Source organism: Leuciscus leuciscus (assembly GCF_965113295.1).
Source record: "Leuciscus leuciscus genome assembly, chromosome: 9".
Lineage (NCBI taxonomy): Eukaryota > Metazoa > Chordata > Actinopteri > Cypriniformes > Leuciscidae > Leuciscus > Leuciscus leuciscus.
Window position 1 is genome coordinate 24324756 of NC_138733.1, and position 17554 is coordinate 24342309.

General features: G+C 38.4%; 1 protein-coding gene across 12 annotated transcripts in view; it reads right to left on the reverse strand.

Annotated features, from left to right (window-relative positions):
• Positions 1-17554, reverse strand: part of msi2b (musashi RNA-binding protein 2b) — a 262677-nt gene that overhangs the window by 16602 nt on the left and 228521 nt on the right. For 6 of the 12 annotated variants that reach the window (XR_014208654.1, XR_014208655.1, XM_082179744.1 and 3 more), the window contains exon 11: positions 14323-14445. The exons of 2 other annotated variants lie outside the window; for them this stretch is intronic. Coding sequence is in view for 6 of the 10 variants with exons in the window: in XM_082179744.1 (XP_082035870.1) it covers positions 14323-14445 (123 nt within the window). In the remaining 4 variants the exon portion in view is untranslated. The remainder of the gene's footprint in view (positions 1-14322; positions 14446-17554) is intronic. 4 more of the 12 variants (XR_014208652.1, XR_014208653.1, XM_082179739.1 and 1 more) reach the window with 1 other exon arrangement.

Here is a 17554-nt window from a genome sequence, read left to right on the forward strand (position 1 = left end):
TGATTGGCGATTACATAAAAACTGACTGACCTTAATAGTTCTTCTGAGAAAGGAACGCTCTTTATTTGAAATGCTAATTTGCATTTCAGCATCCACAAAATAACAAGCAGGAAAATAACTAGAATACTACTGTCTACACACTCGTAACTAAACCACAAATCATGTCTTGCGTAATGTCGTCCTTTTTTAAAACATCAGATTTATAAACGTGAATAACTTTTCTTTAATATGTGAAGTATTTGCAAATCATTGTTAAAATCGAAGGGTATGTTATTTGTTTTATTTTATTGTGCTCGAGTGCATGTGTGTGTCAATTTATTATGCAAACTATTACGAGTGAAAAGACGCTTTTACATATTGCATTGGCATTGGAAAGTTTTTGGATAGTCACATAAAAATGTATGACTGTCATTGCATTAGATATCACAATATCAAATCAAAGTGCATTTATTTTAACCTAAAAACAACTAAAATATTTCCCAAAAGATATTTGTGAGGTTTTAATTATAACTTTTAATATAAAGAAATATCTGGAAACATTCTAGTGAATAAAACAAAATTCACTAGATTTTTGTTTGAAATTTTGTATCTAATGATGCAATGAGATTCAGACATTTACAAGTGTGACTTCAGTGTCAAAATACTTGTGTGTGTGTGTGTGTGTGTGTGTGTTTGTGTATACAGTACCTGTCAAAAGTTTTGAAACATTACTATTTTAATGTCTTTGAAAGAAGCCATGCTCACCAAGCCTGTATTTATTTGATCAAAAATACAGAAAAAAATGTAATATTGTGAAATATTATTACAATTTAAAATAATGGTTTTCTATTTTAATATACTTTAAAATATAATTAATTTCTGTGATGCAAAGCTGAATTTTCAGCATCATTATTTTAGTCTTCAGTGTCACATGATCCTTCAGAAATCAATCTAATATGCTGATTTATTATCAATGTTGGAAACAGTTTGCTGCATAATATTTTTTTTTTATAACCTGTGATACTTTTTTCAGGATTCTCTGATGAATAAAGTTAAAAAAAGAAAAGCATTTATTTAAAAAAGAAATCTTTTGTAACAATATAGTTTGGGGTCAGTAATTGTTTTCTTTCTTTCCTGAAAGAAATTAATAATTTTATTCAGCAAGGATGTGTTAAATAAAAAGTGATAAAGAATTATGGGTTACACTTTATTTTAAGGTGTCATTGTTACAGTGTAATTATATATTTAAGTACTGAGTAATATTAAGCAACTACATGTACTTACTATAGGGTTAGGGTAGGATTAGGGTTTGGTTGAGGGTTAGTTGCATGTAATTATGCATAATTAACTGTTATTACTATGGTAAGTACATGTAACATTTGTAACAAGGACACTGTAAAATAAAGTATTACCGAATTATGTTGCTATAAAGATTTCTATTTTGAATAAATGCTGTTCTTTTTAACTTTTTATTCATCAACGAATCCTGAAAAAAAAGAAAAAAATATTCCAAAAATGTTAAGCAGCACAACTGTATCCAACACTGATAATAACTGAGCATTAAATCAGCATATTAGAATGATTTCTGAAGGATCATGTGACACTGAAGACTGGAGTAACAGATAATATAAAAGTATATAGTATATTGCATCACAGATATTTATTATATATATATTATATTAAAATAGAAAACCATTATTTTAAATTGTAATGACATTTCACAATATTACTGTTTTTTTTCCTGTTGTTTTGATCAAATAAATGCAGGCTTGGTGAGCATAAGAGATTTCTTTCAAAAACATTAAAAATAGTAATGTTTCCAAACTTTACACATACACACACACACACACACACACACACGTTTCTTGTTTTGCTCTGCCTTAATTAGTTTCAGAGGATCCCAGATATACCCAGCAGAACAAATGAGGTCTATGCCAGCCTACATTTAAGAAGAGTATAGGGAGTGATAAAGAAATATAAATAAAAGAAATGAGAAAACAAAAGGACCGTTTATTCTCTGATAGGCTATAGCTGTGTTGCTCTGGCCTTCTCCAATCACTCATTAATTATCCACATCTAGTCTCCTGACTGCTCACTTCAGCCCAAACCTTGAGTCTGCTCTAATGCCTGCGTTTTTGGTCGCCAAACAAAGGGTTTTTAAATTTCATCAACATTAACAAAGAATGTTTGTCACACTGTGAATAAGCTTTTAACTCACTAAACCACTTATTATAATGTAATATTTTGGTCTTAACAACCAGGACTGTTTTCAAAAGTTGATTTTGTTAAATGTTGATACATTTTTAACTATTTCCCAGCTAGTGTTTTTATTTTTAAGTTACCATCCACAGCGATTTTTATCATTTTCACAAATCTTTCATGGCCCCCAGAATATTTTGCAATATATCAAAAGAAAGAACAGAGCCTCTGCTTTAAAAACTAAACAAAACAAAAAAGTTTTATTCTAGCTTCATTAATGATTTCATCATTAACACCTGAATGTGGGTAAGTTTAATAAAAAATAAAAAAACATTTTGGACAAAAAGCTGAGAAAATTGTGTTGTCAAAGACTACAACGGGCATAAGCAATGCTTCAATCACTTGTTTCTGCTTCTTCTTCACCTGTGTTTGATCTATTACGTACTCTTTCAGAAGATGCGTAGCACCCTCAGTCAATTTCAGTCAATAGCAGGGAAATAGTTAAATTGATACATACAATTTAAATATTTGGTTTATGCATTCATCAAATACTTTTTTTTTTGTTGAATAAAAAAAAAAAAAAATATATATATATATATATATATATATATATATATATATATATATATATATATATATATATATATGACTAAAACAATTACAAATTCATACATGTGTAGAACTACACCTAATTCGCAATTTTGGTTATTCCATAAACTCATATTACTAACAGATGCATGAAGACAAATAAAGTCATGCAATCTCCTTCCAACATATAGCTTATATGGAAAAAAGTCCATAAAGATATGGTTTTAAGGACTCTGGCATGGAAAAACTTGACTGGCTTGCAAAAACCCCAAACCTGAACCCCTATTGAAGACATTTGAGAGGAATCAAATCCCTGCAACCCGAGGAGCGGATGCTGTCAGGAAGGATTAACTCCCCATTAACGCCAATGGTTTTGAAATTAAATTTTCAACAAGCACATACAGGTGTGGAGTTTGCTGTCCACACATTTTTGGCTATGTAATGTACCTTTCTCAGGCGTCTTTCCAAGAAAATGCTAAATGAAATATGTGTTAAAAATTCCTGTTATTCTATTCTGTTTCAGGGACTGCCAAAAGAGAACAGTGAAATTCACAGGCACAACTACTGAAAAAATGCTTACGATCAGTAAACAGAAACGAGCATGAAAATCCCCATCCTGCCAGTACCTACACTCCCAAAAGCGAATAAATCACATATGCATCCAGACGTTCAAGCTCTCTCCCGCTAACTGCGCAAAAACGAAGGAAATGCCTGAGGTGTGCTCAGAATCTTCAAGTGTTTCGGATTCTCGGAGAGGAGGGGAAAGCCCACTCCAGCGCGCACATCTTTAATCATTTAAGGAAAGCAACCAAAAATGCACTTAGGCTGAATCCATTTTTGATGGGCCTCTCTAATAGATGGGCGTCCTTGAGGTTCAAAGGGAACCCTGGACGCGCCTCTTAATTAGACAAGCTGCCATTCCATCCTGTTTCCCCTCATCCTCCTAATTAGATCTTTAACAACAAACAAATGAAGACCTTTTACAGGCGTGTGCAGCATGACCCACCTCGTCCCCGCCAAAGGGTGGGGGGAGGGTTGGGGGTTCAGAGACGTCCTTTTTGTCTAACACTCCCCGGCCCCGGCGTGTGCAACAATGGCTGAGTCCTGCCGCAATCTGCATAAATATTCCGCCTAATTTCCGTGGAGCGGGAACGGCGGGACGCAAAATACGACATTACCGCACATACAACAAACACACCTGGTTTCTTTGTTAGCATTGACATAGCAAATTAGACCTGAAAAGCTGTTCGTTTTAATGCTGTGGCAGGAAAGGTCTTATCTAATAACGGCCTGCAGAAATTATATTTATTATCCAGGTAGATCACGTCCAATGACAGTGCTATCTGAAGCAGAAACACGGAATAAAACGCAGTTAAAAACTGCCCATTTACTGTCTATAGAGAAAGCCATCTGGCGGAATAGGGCTGCTTGATTACCTTCGCCGGATAATTCTCTCTCTGAGCGAATGCAAATGATTCACTTTGACCAAGTGGAAGTAAAAAAAAAAAAAAAAAGTGGAGCTAAATTAAACACTGCCTTTTTTAAACATCAAAAGTTGCCACAATAATGGCTCCTCTGTGATGTTCCATGGTATTGTACGCTGCCAATCAGACAGAGAATAGCACTCGGAATGTTTTATGCCCCTGTGAATAACTCCGGGATGAACGAGGACGCAGGGTGTGAGTTTTGTGTGCGTCTATGTGTGTTCTTCCATTAATAGGCACTGTGAACACTTTCCTTTAACTGCAGCCCCACAGTTAAACTACACAGAAAGCTTAATATCTTCCACAAAAAATATACCGAACTGTGTTGTGTACCACGGGCCTCTCCCCTTCACTCAAACAGAAATCTAATTACTCTATAATGGCAGGTTTGGGGGGAGTGTGTGCATCGTTGACAGGTGATAGATGTGTAAACTCACTTCCCCCGACTTGATGAATAGTGGTATAGAAATGTGAAGCGCTCGTTCACGGTGGGTGTACGACAGCACCTCGTCTATTCATCATTTCGCCTCTACGAGCCGCACGGAGGCCCGCAAACACACTCTGAGGTCGTGTCTGAACAGCTGGGAGTAGGTCATCCAGATGTGCCTTTGTCTGGGCAACATCTGTACTGAGCCCAGACCCCCCAGCAAGGGGAGGGACGGGGGGGCTGACATGGGAGCGAGCTCAGAATGGATGCACTCTGGAAGGTTGTCAACCGCACCATTACGAAGCCCATCTGGGTGCTTCAGAGCTGTTGCTGAGATGAAAGCACTGGTTGCTTTTTACTCCCCCCCCCCTACCACTGCAGCTTTGTGTTGTTATACATAATATCTGTCAGAGCAGCATCAAGAAACAGATACATAAATACATGAATACGTAAATAAGAGGCCCTTTTATCAGCTGTTTAATGAACAGAGAGTGGTAATTTGTCACTGCTAAAGGCACCAACAGAGCACTGGATAGTCTTTTTTCTAGTCGCATTAAAGTAATGGCCGCATCGAGTGACAGCCAGTGCAAGATTAAGACACGAGCAAGATAATGAGTGGTCAAAATGATGCACGAGTTAAAAATAATATTCAACAGCTGTTTTATTAATTATATGATCTGTTTAACACTAACAATGAGGGAGTCATAAGTATGGAATAAAAAGTTTGACAGCAATAAAAGGTAAGGTGGCTCCTTTCTGGTAAAACACGTGCTGCTCAGTTCGTATCAAACTGAGACTTTCTGTCCTGAATTACTCCTTATTTGTCAAAATGGACAGTAACTGTGAATGCTGGCCCTCAGGATGGTACTACTGTGCCCCAGGCAGTCATCTTTCCTTGTACACGAACATCTACTTGGCTAACATTGTTTTTTGGACAAATCATGCATAGGCCTGCTTGTATTTATCTGTAAGGATATGGTGAAAGTGAAGTGCTAAAGCTCTAGATAGGCATAAGATACATTTCTGTTTGAAATGTTATTCACAGAAAAGCTGAAATCTGTCAACATCTTACGTCATCATATACAGTAAAATCAAGTATCATAAAAAAAAAAATACACCTACACAAATCAAAATAAAATTACACCAATATCCCAAACAAAAAATATAAAACAAATTGCAAAACAAAAAAAATAAATAAAATAAAAAGCAAAACAAAGCAAAAATAGAAATAGCAAAACACGTCAAAAAAGCAACAAAATGCAAAACAAAAACAAAACAAAATCTAAAAGCAAAAAAAAAAAAAAAACTACAATAGAACAAATAAAAAGCAATAGTTCAGCTTCTACCTGTTTGTTTTTGTCTGCTAACCCATTGCTTTCTGCTTGATCTAGATCTTGAGAGTAAGTCAAATCAACATCTTATTTAACTATTTGACCCCTAACTTCAACTTCCACATCAGACCACCTTCACTGAGGACTCTTGGTCAAAACAAACGATTCAAGGACATTCTTGAGATGAGCTCTGTGTTTCACGGAGACACTGAAATTCTGTTCGTCCAGCAGAAAAGTCTTAGTAAAACTAAAATGTGTTTGCAATGCAATTTAACATTGTTGCTCCGCTACTGAAGAAAGTGAAAAAAAACTCAACGTGGATCAGGCTCAGCGCAGTCAGTACGGCTCACACCTGACCTGTCAGCAGTCTATTACCACAATTAGCCTGCTGATGTTAGCGAAATACTGCCATTTACAGAGTCTTTTCATGGGGGGACGATGGAAAAGCTGACATTTCGCAATGTGACTTTCAAACACTTCTTTAAAAAAAGCTCAAGGACTGTGGCCTGCCTTGGAAATAGCATTTCACACAATCATCTACTCCAGGCAGAAATGTCAGTCGCAGAGAGGGAATCCGTACACTCGAACAAAAACACAGACTGCCGTTCTATAAAAAGCACTGACCCTGCAATTCCATACTCAGAGACATTACGTTTTATCTCTCGGTCTCTCAATCTCTCTCCACTCGAATAAAGCCGGTAGCACTCTTCCTCTCAAACAAATCCTCTACTAGGTGTCAATAAACTTGTCAAATGTGCCTCCAAATTAGCTTTCGAAATTTCCGAACATCCACAATTAGCTACCTCATTTCCACCTATGTCATTTTTAAAGAATTACAAGTGCCCTTCGCCGCCTCCACAGACAATCACTCTCCATTCAGAGATGGTCTTTTTCTAGTCGTATATTTGAGTAATTATCATTACAACATGTCCCTCCTAGCTAGAGAAGGCATCGCATAATTCGTCAGCAGATAATGTTTCAACGTTAAGCCTTGAAAATAATGAAAAACCCCGTTTTGCGACTAGCGCTCACACCCCTGAGCGTAGGGCTGGACATAGGTAGAGCTGTGGGAAAGCGGACAGCTAACCGCAAGATGGTGAAAACATACATCTATCTTCATCAGGAGCGTGACAGACAAGTATGAAGTGCGTTTCATATTTGCAGCATGGGCGGCTGGCACCGTAGAGACGGGCTGGCCTAGATTGCACCTGTGGACACCACAGTGAGCGAGGCAGACACAGCTGTAGTCCAGGGCCTGTCTGTCAGGATACCACAGCTAATGGAGAGTGACACAGGTTTTCTGTGGCTCCCGCTTCTCTAACTCACACGCGAGTGCACACTTTCACCTCGCTGAAGAAAGAAGAACAGATGGAGGGAGGGGAAAAGGATGGAGAAACCTGAAAGAAGTTGGAGGGACAAGTCTCGCCCCAGGGAGCCTGGTGGCCCTTTGTCCCCGGCCCAGGTGAGCCGAGGTGCTGAGGTTGTCAGGTCTCCAGTTCTAGGATGTGCTTTTGCGAGATGTGCAGTGTCAGATAACTTCTGAGAGTCATCTCTCTGCGTGTGCCAAAGAGCTGAGAGGAAGTGGGGCGGCGCTGCCAGAATGTCATTCGATAAACACCCGGATCACTCTGACACGTGCTGCAGGAGGTCTCAATAAGTCAGATATTGTTTTACACGCCTCCTCTGACAAGTATCTTCAAGCCGAAGGAGAATAAATGAGAAAAAGTACTTGCAATCCACAACACTTAATGTAAAAAGCAGAAGATCCAAAGAGAAGAGACGGTAGACATAACGCATTCTTTCCAAACACAAGCTAACAGACATGTACTCAAATCTAGATCTACGGTTTCTATCAGGACCACTAGAGAAGCATGCAGTCAACTAACAGACACGTATAGGTCCAAGAAAATGAAGCAGAGAGAAATGGCAAAGATTGAGGAAAAAATAAAGAGAGAACAAAAAATAATACTCGAGGTGGGTGGAATAAAGAATGAAATATTGATGAGTGTTAAAGGATTAGTTCATCCAAAACGACAATTCTTCGTCATTTACTCACCCTCAAGCTGTTCCCAGACTGTTAATGGGGACTGGAGCGTTTAAGCTTTAAAAAGGGATGGAAAAGCACCATAAAAGTATCAAAAAAGTGGACTGTGAATGAATCATTCTGTGAAATGGATCAAGTGATTCATTGGAGGTTCAAAAACAAGATTTGTTCACAAAACTAGGGTTACTTTCATATATATATATACACATTTTTTTTTTATAATTTATTTTAAATTGAAACAAAGCTGAATTAAAATAAAATAGAAATATTAGATGAAAAAACTAACTAAAGGAAAATTAGAAATGTTGGCTTCGCAACATAGTTTATGGCATTAAAATGACAAAATTTTTTTTTTTAAACTACAACTAAAAAGTAATATGTATTTTTTTTTTTATTATAAAGATGATAAAAGAACATAACAAAATTGACTAAATATTTAACTAAAATGAAAATGAAAATATATATATATATATATATTTTTTTTTTTTACTATTAATAATAGTGCATTAAAAATACTGCACAAAACTCACATTTCTACTGATCTCAGTACCTCTAATGAATGCACCAAGGGCTGATGTCAAGATTTTCAGTAAGTCGAAACTGAAATTTCAGTCTATGTTTTACATATGCATCACTTTTAAATCGCCATACAATGAAATGGAAAAGAGTGAATTTTTCCTTTTTTATTCATCTGAAAAAAAGAGTCAAATTTTAAATAACATGAGGGTGAGTAAATAATGGAGTCTATTTTTCTGAACTATCCCTTTAAGCACTGCAGGTTGCACTATAAAAGGAGGATGGAATGAAAATAATACTGAAACTCAAGATAGAGAAATACATAAATAAGAGGACACAGGATGAAGGAGAAAGAACAAGAGAGAGGGGGAAGTACAGGAGCAGGGACAAACCTTCCACTGGAGTGTGACCAGAGGAGAGTGTGTAGAGAGGAAGTCAACTGGTGCAGTCTTTGACTTACACACACTGGCTTTCAAGCAGGACCAAACCAAACAAGAGAGAAACAACAGAAACATGATGATCGGCCCGGCGTCCTACTACACACCAACACAGTTGGTTTGTGGGTGTTTGAAAATGAAACGCTGAAATGCAAACGTTAGCATGCCACTTTCAAGTGCTAGATGAAATCTGGGGTGCGGATACATGCTATTTCAGCAGTATGTACTGGCTTTAACAAACATGCTGTAATATCTGAATGGTATGTACATTTAACTATCATAATCAGTTTAAAACGCTAAACTAATCTGGAAAGAAGCTTGTCATGAACATGTTCCAAGACTCTGAAATAATATCTGCTGACCAGTCCTTACTAACTGAAGCGTAATGCTCTATCGCTACCAAGTGATGAACTGTTTCATAGGCCATACTGACACAGAGAGGTCAGGACGGCTCGGTCTATAAATAATGAATACCATTCAAATCACACACACCGTTTAGCCTAGCTAAAGTATGTGTCTCATTTATTTTATTACCTTACTGCCAACCAATAATCATAAGATAGAAGCTGCTCTGGATGACTCTGATCAGGGGTTCTCAATCTTCTTCGTTCAAAAGTTTGAGGTCAAGATGTTTTTTGATAGAAATATAAACATTTTCAGCATTAAATTGAATTGTATTAAATTGATCAAAAGTGACAGAAATCTTTTGTAACATTATAAATGTCTTTACTATTTCAAATAAATGTTGTACTTTGAAATTTCTACACATCAAAGGATACCATTTTTTTTTAAATATCAGTTTCAACATTGATAATGAGAAATGTTGGTAATACTTTACAATAAGGTTTACAGATTTGGCAAACGCTCCAGTGCGTATTTGTGTTCACTCTTTGGAGAATGTCAAATGTTTCTATTTACAACGTGATTTTGCAGCGGTGAGCAATATAGCCAATCACAGACATTTTTTTGATCACTTGAAGGCAATGGCCAATCAGGGGTGTTTAATTTAGTCAGAATCCACAGAGTCGCGAAACCTCTCATTAACAAAGTGTAGACACGATGTAAGTAAAAGATTCATAGTGCAATGCAGACAGATTCATTGATTACAACGGAAGTTTGTGAGATCGCAATGAACTAATATGAGTGACAGTTTTTTAATGATTATAAAGGGAGCGGTCTTTGCATGCTTTCTAGGCTATATCATTCATTTAGAATTTGAATTAAAGTTTTGTTTTTCATGCTGCTAACATGGCAACTACCACATATAAATACAGGATTCAATCTCGAAATTGCAATGGATGACATAGTGATAACCATAGCATGGGACAAAAATAGATATGCATTAAGGAAAGTGAATGCTTAGTAATAAATTAACAGAAAAATATTCCAATTTTTGTATCAATATTTTTTTAATTCTATTCTAATCATTTGTAAAAGTAATGACTTGTAAATAATCTTAAATTTCTCACTGCACATTGCTATTCTTAAGAAATGGTGGAGCCATTTCTTACTCATTACATCTGCACTCTCACTAATTTTAGAAGCAGTGATTTGATTCTGGAACCGGGTCTGTCTAGGTTGAGAAGAGAACTATAATATTGCATCAAGCAGGTGGAGGAAGAGCAACAGCTCTCGGATGATTGACGGAGATTATGCAGCGATGAAGATGATCTGCCTGCAACATCACCATTTTGCCAGAGAACTACGCACAATAAAGTGCGACAGCTCGTCTGTCAGAGCGGAGCCTCTGACTTTCACCGTACCCTTGCCGGCAGGTTTGCGCAGGAGTTAACTGACTGACAGTCGGCACGCAAACACATCTCATCCTCCGCCTAGCAGCAAATGTATGCACAGCAGGGGTGTATAAATTGTGCTGCGCAATGGAGATCAGTTGGGTAATAGATGATGAGGTTCTCGGAAAAGGTCATCCTTAAATGTCAGTGCTCTGTCTCAATGGCTTTCTCACTTCTGTCACAACGCAACCATAGAGCGACTCCATCAGTCACAAAAGAGTGCAACTGTGCCATCAGCTGAAGACGCTCGCCACGGGGGGTGGAAGGGTGGTAAAACAACTACACTGGCCTAATAAACTTGGTCCAGTGAGCCACATCCTTACCTAATCACATTCCTTTCCAAAACACACAGTATAACCCAAGCTTTCAATGTTCAAATGAAAATTAAGCTCACTGGATCTGAATTTCACAATGCGAACCTCGTGTATGACTTCTTCGAAATATGATCAAGAACTGTTTAAAAGTCTGTAGATGCCATCAGCTGAGAGTTATTTCTCATGTAGCTCTCGTTTTAAACTCAGAGCTCGCTCCAAACAAGCCTGGTATAATTCGCACACATTAAACAGCAACGAGATGCAGAGAGCTATGTTTTTTCAGGCTAAGTTGGTTTCTTTAGCCGAGTGCTAATCAGAATCAAACTCGTCTGATTGGGTGGAGAGGCATGACTGATTGGCTCACGCTCTGTCGACTGCGCTCCTTCAAACCGTGCGCTGAGCCACTTTTACGCCTGTCTGCCAATTACACCGGGGTGGATAGCTGTCTGCCGGAGAGCAGGTGTCAATGGAGCAAACTCGAGTATGCGCACGAGTCAAAATATGCAGTAAACGCATGCGCATCAGCAAAAAGGTGTGTACACACTGTCAGTGCACTGTAAAATAATCTTTCAATAACTTTTATTTTGTCAGATAAACTCGATTTTAAAGGTTGAATTAATTCAACCTGATTTTTCAAATGCAGAAAATGCACAAAAAATGTTAAGTACATTTTTACTGCATTTAGTATAAGCAACTTAACTAGAATATTAAACTTACACTGTCATGTTTGGAGGTGAGGCTGCAACTAGCAGACTTCTGAGCATGCTCAGTTTGAACACTGATGATGCACTTGAATATATATACTGTATATATATATATATATATATACACACACACACACACACACAATACACTTCAGGACTTAATATATATATAATCAAATCCGTGGTCACAGTTTTGCAATTCAGTTTATAAACCGTACTCACAGATGATTAAATTGTTCCCTCGGTTTATCAAATTGTGCCCAAGGATTAATAAACTGTACCCACAAATTTCCAACTTGTGCGCTCAGATTTATAAACCGTACTTTCGGTTGTTCAATCTGTACCAACCGATTCATAATCCATGCCCATGCTTTCGCAATCCTTTCCTACAGTTTTGCAAACTTGTGGCCCATCCCTCATTTTAGAAATCTGCTTCAGCTATGGCTCACCTATCGATTAAATTGACTGCTTTTGCTGTAGGTTTACATAGTAATGTAGTAAAATAATAATAATAATAATAATAACAATTCATGATTTTTCCTGGGTCAAAAATGGTCTCTGGTGGTGGTGGACGAACACGGTCATTCACACACACACAGCAAGTACCCATGTGAACTAAGAGCCCAGTACTGACAATAAATCCAAAATACATGCAAAGAAACAGTTTATAATAATAACTTATCATAATTATTCATGAAATAAAAATAATCACAGTCAGGACAGGTTATAAAACAAAGTCCTTAGAACTGTTTTACATATTCAAATCTATACATTTAAATGTAAAAAGATGAATGATTTCAAAAGTGAACAACAAAGTAACATTACATAGAAAAAGTGGCAGGTCTATTATTTTGAATTTACACTTCAGGACTTAATGCACAGATCATTTGACTAAGAATCAGATTGTTTTGTTCCGTCCATTGCTACGGTTGTCTAGCGGATTCAGTCGCGTATTTAAATATGGTTGTCAATCCAGAAACTTTGCAACGTGTAGTTCTCCACCCCGTCCCCACTATAGCCAAGAATTGAAGCATGCAGTTAAGACAGCTGTATTCACTTTAATAATACACAATAACACGATATACAAAAAGATTCATTAACAGAAGAGTTAACGAATCGGGAGCTTGTTCCGTTCTTATGTCGGTAGACTACAGATTCCTCAAATGAGGGACGGAAAACAAATCTTTGCAAAACCATAAGAATGGATTGCGAAAGCATTGGCACGGATTTTGAATTTGTGGGTATGGATTGAAAAAACAAAAATACGGTTTACAAATGTTATTCATTTTCTAATTTATTTTATTTATTTATTTATTAAGGTTTATTAATCTGTCGGCGTAATTTGTTAAACTGAGGGAACAATTTAAAATTTCGTAAGTACGGTTTATAAACTGAGGGGAAAAAATTACAAAACTATGACCACGGATTTGCGGGATTTGTTGTTTTTTTTCCTACAGGTGACTTGCTAGGCTCTGTAGTTTTTGGTCAAAGCATGGGGACTTAACTTAATGTTAATGCTCAGCTTAAGGTAAAATGCTAGCTTATTGAATTTGGATCCACAAGTAAAAAACATTTTTATTTTTGAGTTTTGACTTCTTACATTATATTTGACCAATTCTAATTAAGTTGGTACAAAAAAATAAGTTGAGTATACTCAAAGTCAAGCTGGTTGCCTAAAGTTGCTCTGATTTTTTACAGTGCCGAATGTGTGTAAATAAACTTGGCACCTGCTATGGAATCACTTTCTGATGGCCAATTAGCCAAGGCCATCATTTCCCATTGTGCTAAAGGCCAAACGTCAGTGAGAAGGCCGAGGGCTGTTCCTCCCTGCTGTTTATTTATTTAAGTATCCTTGCATCTTACAGACAAAGTCAGATTGATAGATGAAGCTATCCAGCCTCCGGATCAATAGTCACAGAGGAACGAAGAAGCGACTGGGAACTGTTTAATGTGCACACACTGTGTTTTCTAGTCAAAGGCGAAAAAAATTTGTCCGAATGACGGAAGAAGGCATTAACGACCAAGAGCACCAATGATTAAATGTGAAAACCCGACAAGCCATGAGAAATGAAAAGGCTCCCACGTGTAAGTCTGTTTGTAATGGTGTTTTGTGTGTGGGGGGGGTGGAAGGGGGGTTAGCGAAACAAATACAGCAGCTACGGTAAAGTACAAATGGCAGCGAGAGCAGAAGCCGGCCCCTGTGCCCTGATCTGTTACCAGTTTCACCGACCATAATCCTGACATTAACTAAATTAAGAAAACGGGGGGAATAAATGGTCTCGGACCAATGGGTAGTGGGCCAACTTCTGCCAGCGCCATAAATCACATCTACAACAGGAAAGGAGGGGAAGAAAGCAGGAGCCTTGAGTCCTGTCCTTTCCTTCTAACTAAAGACTGTGTGTATTTGTGAGTGTATATGTGTGTGAGAGAGAGGACAGAGGCGGCTAGAGTTAAGAGCAGCATGAAGAGAGCAGCAGTCACACAGATCTACGGCCAGAGCGTTTACCTGGCCCTGTGCTCTGAGGGTATGCTGCGTAGCCGCCTCTTCCACGGGCCCCCCTACCTGAGCCACGCGCTGCCGCCACTGCTGCCGCCGCCGCTACGGGACCGTACGCTGTTGCCGGGAAGCCTGTGCGAGGGGTGGGGGTGGGGATAGGATGGGGTTGAGGAAAGAGGATAGGGGATAGTGGAGGAGAAGGCAGAGCGATTGAGAGTACAAAAAGAAGGAAACAGGACAGAAAATGAGGAGGATTGATGAAATTAAAGGCGAGGAACAGGGTGGAAAAGGGGAGTGGAGAAGGAATGAGAGGAATAGAGAGTAAACAAAGATGGAACATGGTGTAAAATGAGTAATAGTGAAAGAATAAGAGGAGAGTGGATAGTGGAGGAGAAGGCAGAGGGAATGAGAGTACAAAAAGAAGGAAAGACGACAGGAAATAAGGAGTAATAATGAAATGATAGGCGAGGAACAGGGTGGGAAAAGGGAGTCGTGAGGGAATGAGAGGAATAGAGAGTAAAAAGGAGGGAATAGGGTGTAAAATGAGGAATAGTGAAAGAATAAGAGAAGAGTGGAGAGGAAACAGGGTGGAAAAAGGGAAATGTAAAGGAATAAGAGGAGAGGGGATTAAAAATGAGGAATAGTAATAGAATAAGAGGAGAAGAAAGGAGAAAAATAGGGAACAGGGCAGAAAGTGAGGGAAGAGAGGAAAGAGAAACAAGAAAAAAGGATGTAAAAGGAGAGTTGAGAATAAAAATAGGGAAGAGGGTGGAAAATGGGCATTAGTGAAGGAATGGAGGAAAGGAAAGAAGGAGAGAAGGAAAGGAAAGTAAAAACAGGGAAGAGGGTGAACAAAGTGTAAGGAGAAGATAGAGTGGTAAACAGGAGTAGGTAAGGAACAAGAGGACAGCAGAAGAGGGAAGAGAAGAAACAGGGAGGAAAATGGGGAGCAGTGAAGGGAGGAGAGGGCAAAAAAAGGAGAGGGAAAATGAGAGGAGAGGATAAATTAGAAAAAAAAGCAGGATACAGCTACCTCACAACATTACTGACTCATAAAGTTGCTGCAGAGTCTGTGCAGGTTCTGCAGGCTGCTGTAATACACCGCTTACAGTGGCCGTCTTCCAAATGCGGAGGAGACTGCAGTGGCCCTAATGCACTCTGAGTATTTCTGCATGGGTGACCACGCTGCTCCTTTGCTTATCTGTTTGGAGCACACAGCAGGAGGGCCACGGCCGAGCATCAGACTTTAGGATATGCTACTGAGCTTGTGCGGTCAAGTTACTGTGATAAACTAATTAGATTTCGGTTTTAATACAAATTTAAAAGGACTAGAATGCTTTAATGGTGGAAATATAACACTGCAGTACACCGTTATTCAAGAACCTAACATTAGCCTGAAGAAAACAACTCACTTTAGACTGAAAAAACAACAATAGTGAAAATTAATCCTTTTATTTGTTAGAATGAATTCAGTGTGGGACTGTAAGCTAAATATGTCAGATTACATTAACATCCAGTTGATATGTTTTGACATCAGAGGCATATGAAATGTCTAGTCAGTAACACTTTTATCAAAATGTATTAAATGGTCTTAGAAATAATAAATAAATAAAAACATGCTTAAGGTAAAGTGTAAAGAAAAAAAATCATACAAAAATACTTTAATTTTAATAGAAATATGTGACTGATGAAAATGAAAAGTATTTTTAGGCAAAAGAAAAGAAAAAGTGAGAAAACATTTGAATTTTTTTTACATTGCCATATAGTTTACATTGGCCTAATTTCATAACATTTAGTCATTTTTTTGTCTTTTGCATCACAACACACACTAGACATTCATTCATCAAGCAAATGAGAATGTTCTACTCATGCAGCTTTATCTTCCGTAACACCTCGTACAAATCACAAATTCACAGTCTTTAAAGAGCTGAAAAGAGACACGAGACCAGGGGCGAGTCAGAAACCACAGCTCGACTTCCATAAAGGCAGAGAGGAATGAAATCCGGCAAGAGCCAAAAAGATGATCCAGCGCAACACTATAGGGTTAACTCCAACCATGACCGGCATCTGCAGCACAAAGGCGATATGGAAATGGCTCCACGCTCCCAACACTTTGTAGTCCACTTAAGTCACTTATCTCTGCGCTGCCGCTCATGTTTGGGCGGGAGAACGAGGGAGCGAGACAGAGACGGAGAGTCGTAAAGCCGAGCAGGCGAATCGTCCTCCGGTTTATGCCTTGAAACTCAATCAATCAGGAGGATAATTTGGTCTCCAGGCAGTGTGAACTGATGCTACAGCCACACCGGGCCCCTGGTGCTGCACGGGCACCGTGATTTGTGAGCAGGGCTGGATGAAAGAGTCTTCATATCCTTCCCGGTTTAGTGGCTCTTTATGGTGTTATTACGAGATTAGGCATCAGGGATTAATTGCTCGCTTCCAAGTGCCCTTTAATTCACTTTAAGTGTGTTACACAGGGGAAAGTAACAGGTACTGTATGGCATGGCAGCAAGGGAGAGGACGTGATGCATGTGTGAAAGTAAACCGACTAGGTGAATGCACTGCAAAGTCCAAGTTTCATGTCTACAAGACATTGGCTTGATGGTTGTATGCATGACTACCTTCCACTGACAACAATAGCTCTGTTCCAAAGCCTAGAGAGCTGCCTCTTTGCCTAAATAGCAAGCTGCCTTCTGAGGCAGCATTCTAATCATCATGGAAACTCATAAGTGACTGTTTTGGAACGGGGATCAATCCCGGGATCAATTCTGGGATGTGTTTGCGTTCACACAGAAGGCACTTTAGCAAATCTATAGCAATTTTTTGGGATCAATGCTCTGTGTGAAAGGGCTACAATATAGTCTGATGTTAGCATGTTGCTAAGCTAAGGTCACGAGTACCAGGTAAAATAACTTGTTTTAATTACCCTACACTATTTTTTATCAATATTGAAATAAGTTATTTCTTAGAATTTGAGAAAAGGAGGCAACATTTTAAAGAGGTAGTTCACCCAAAATTGAAAATGATATCTTATGATATCATACAGCTTTGGAATGACGACAATTTTTTGGTAAACTATTCCTTTAAGGCTCATATTGCCTTATGCAAGCAGCTCACTAGGTCTTTGAACTGAGCAAATGAGCACTGTGGCACTATTGTACATGGTGGTAACATGTCTTGTCTTCTGTATTTGTGTGTGCTTGGAAAAGAGAGCTAGAACGTGAGAGCATGAGTGTATGCCCAC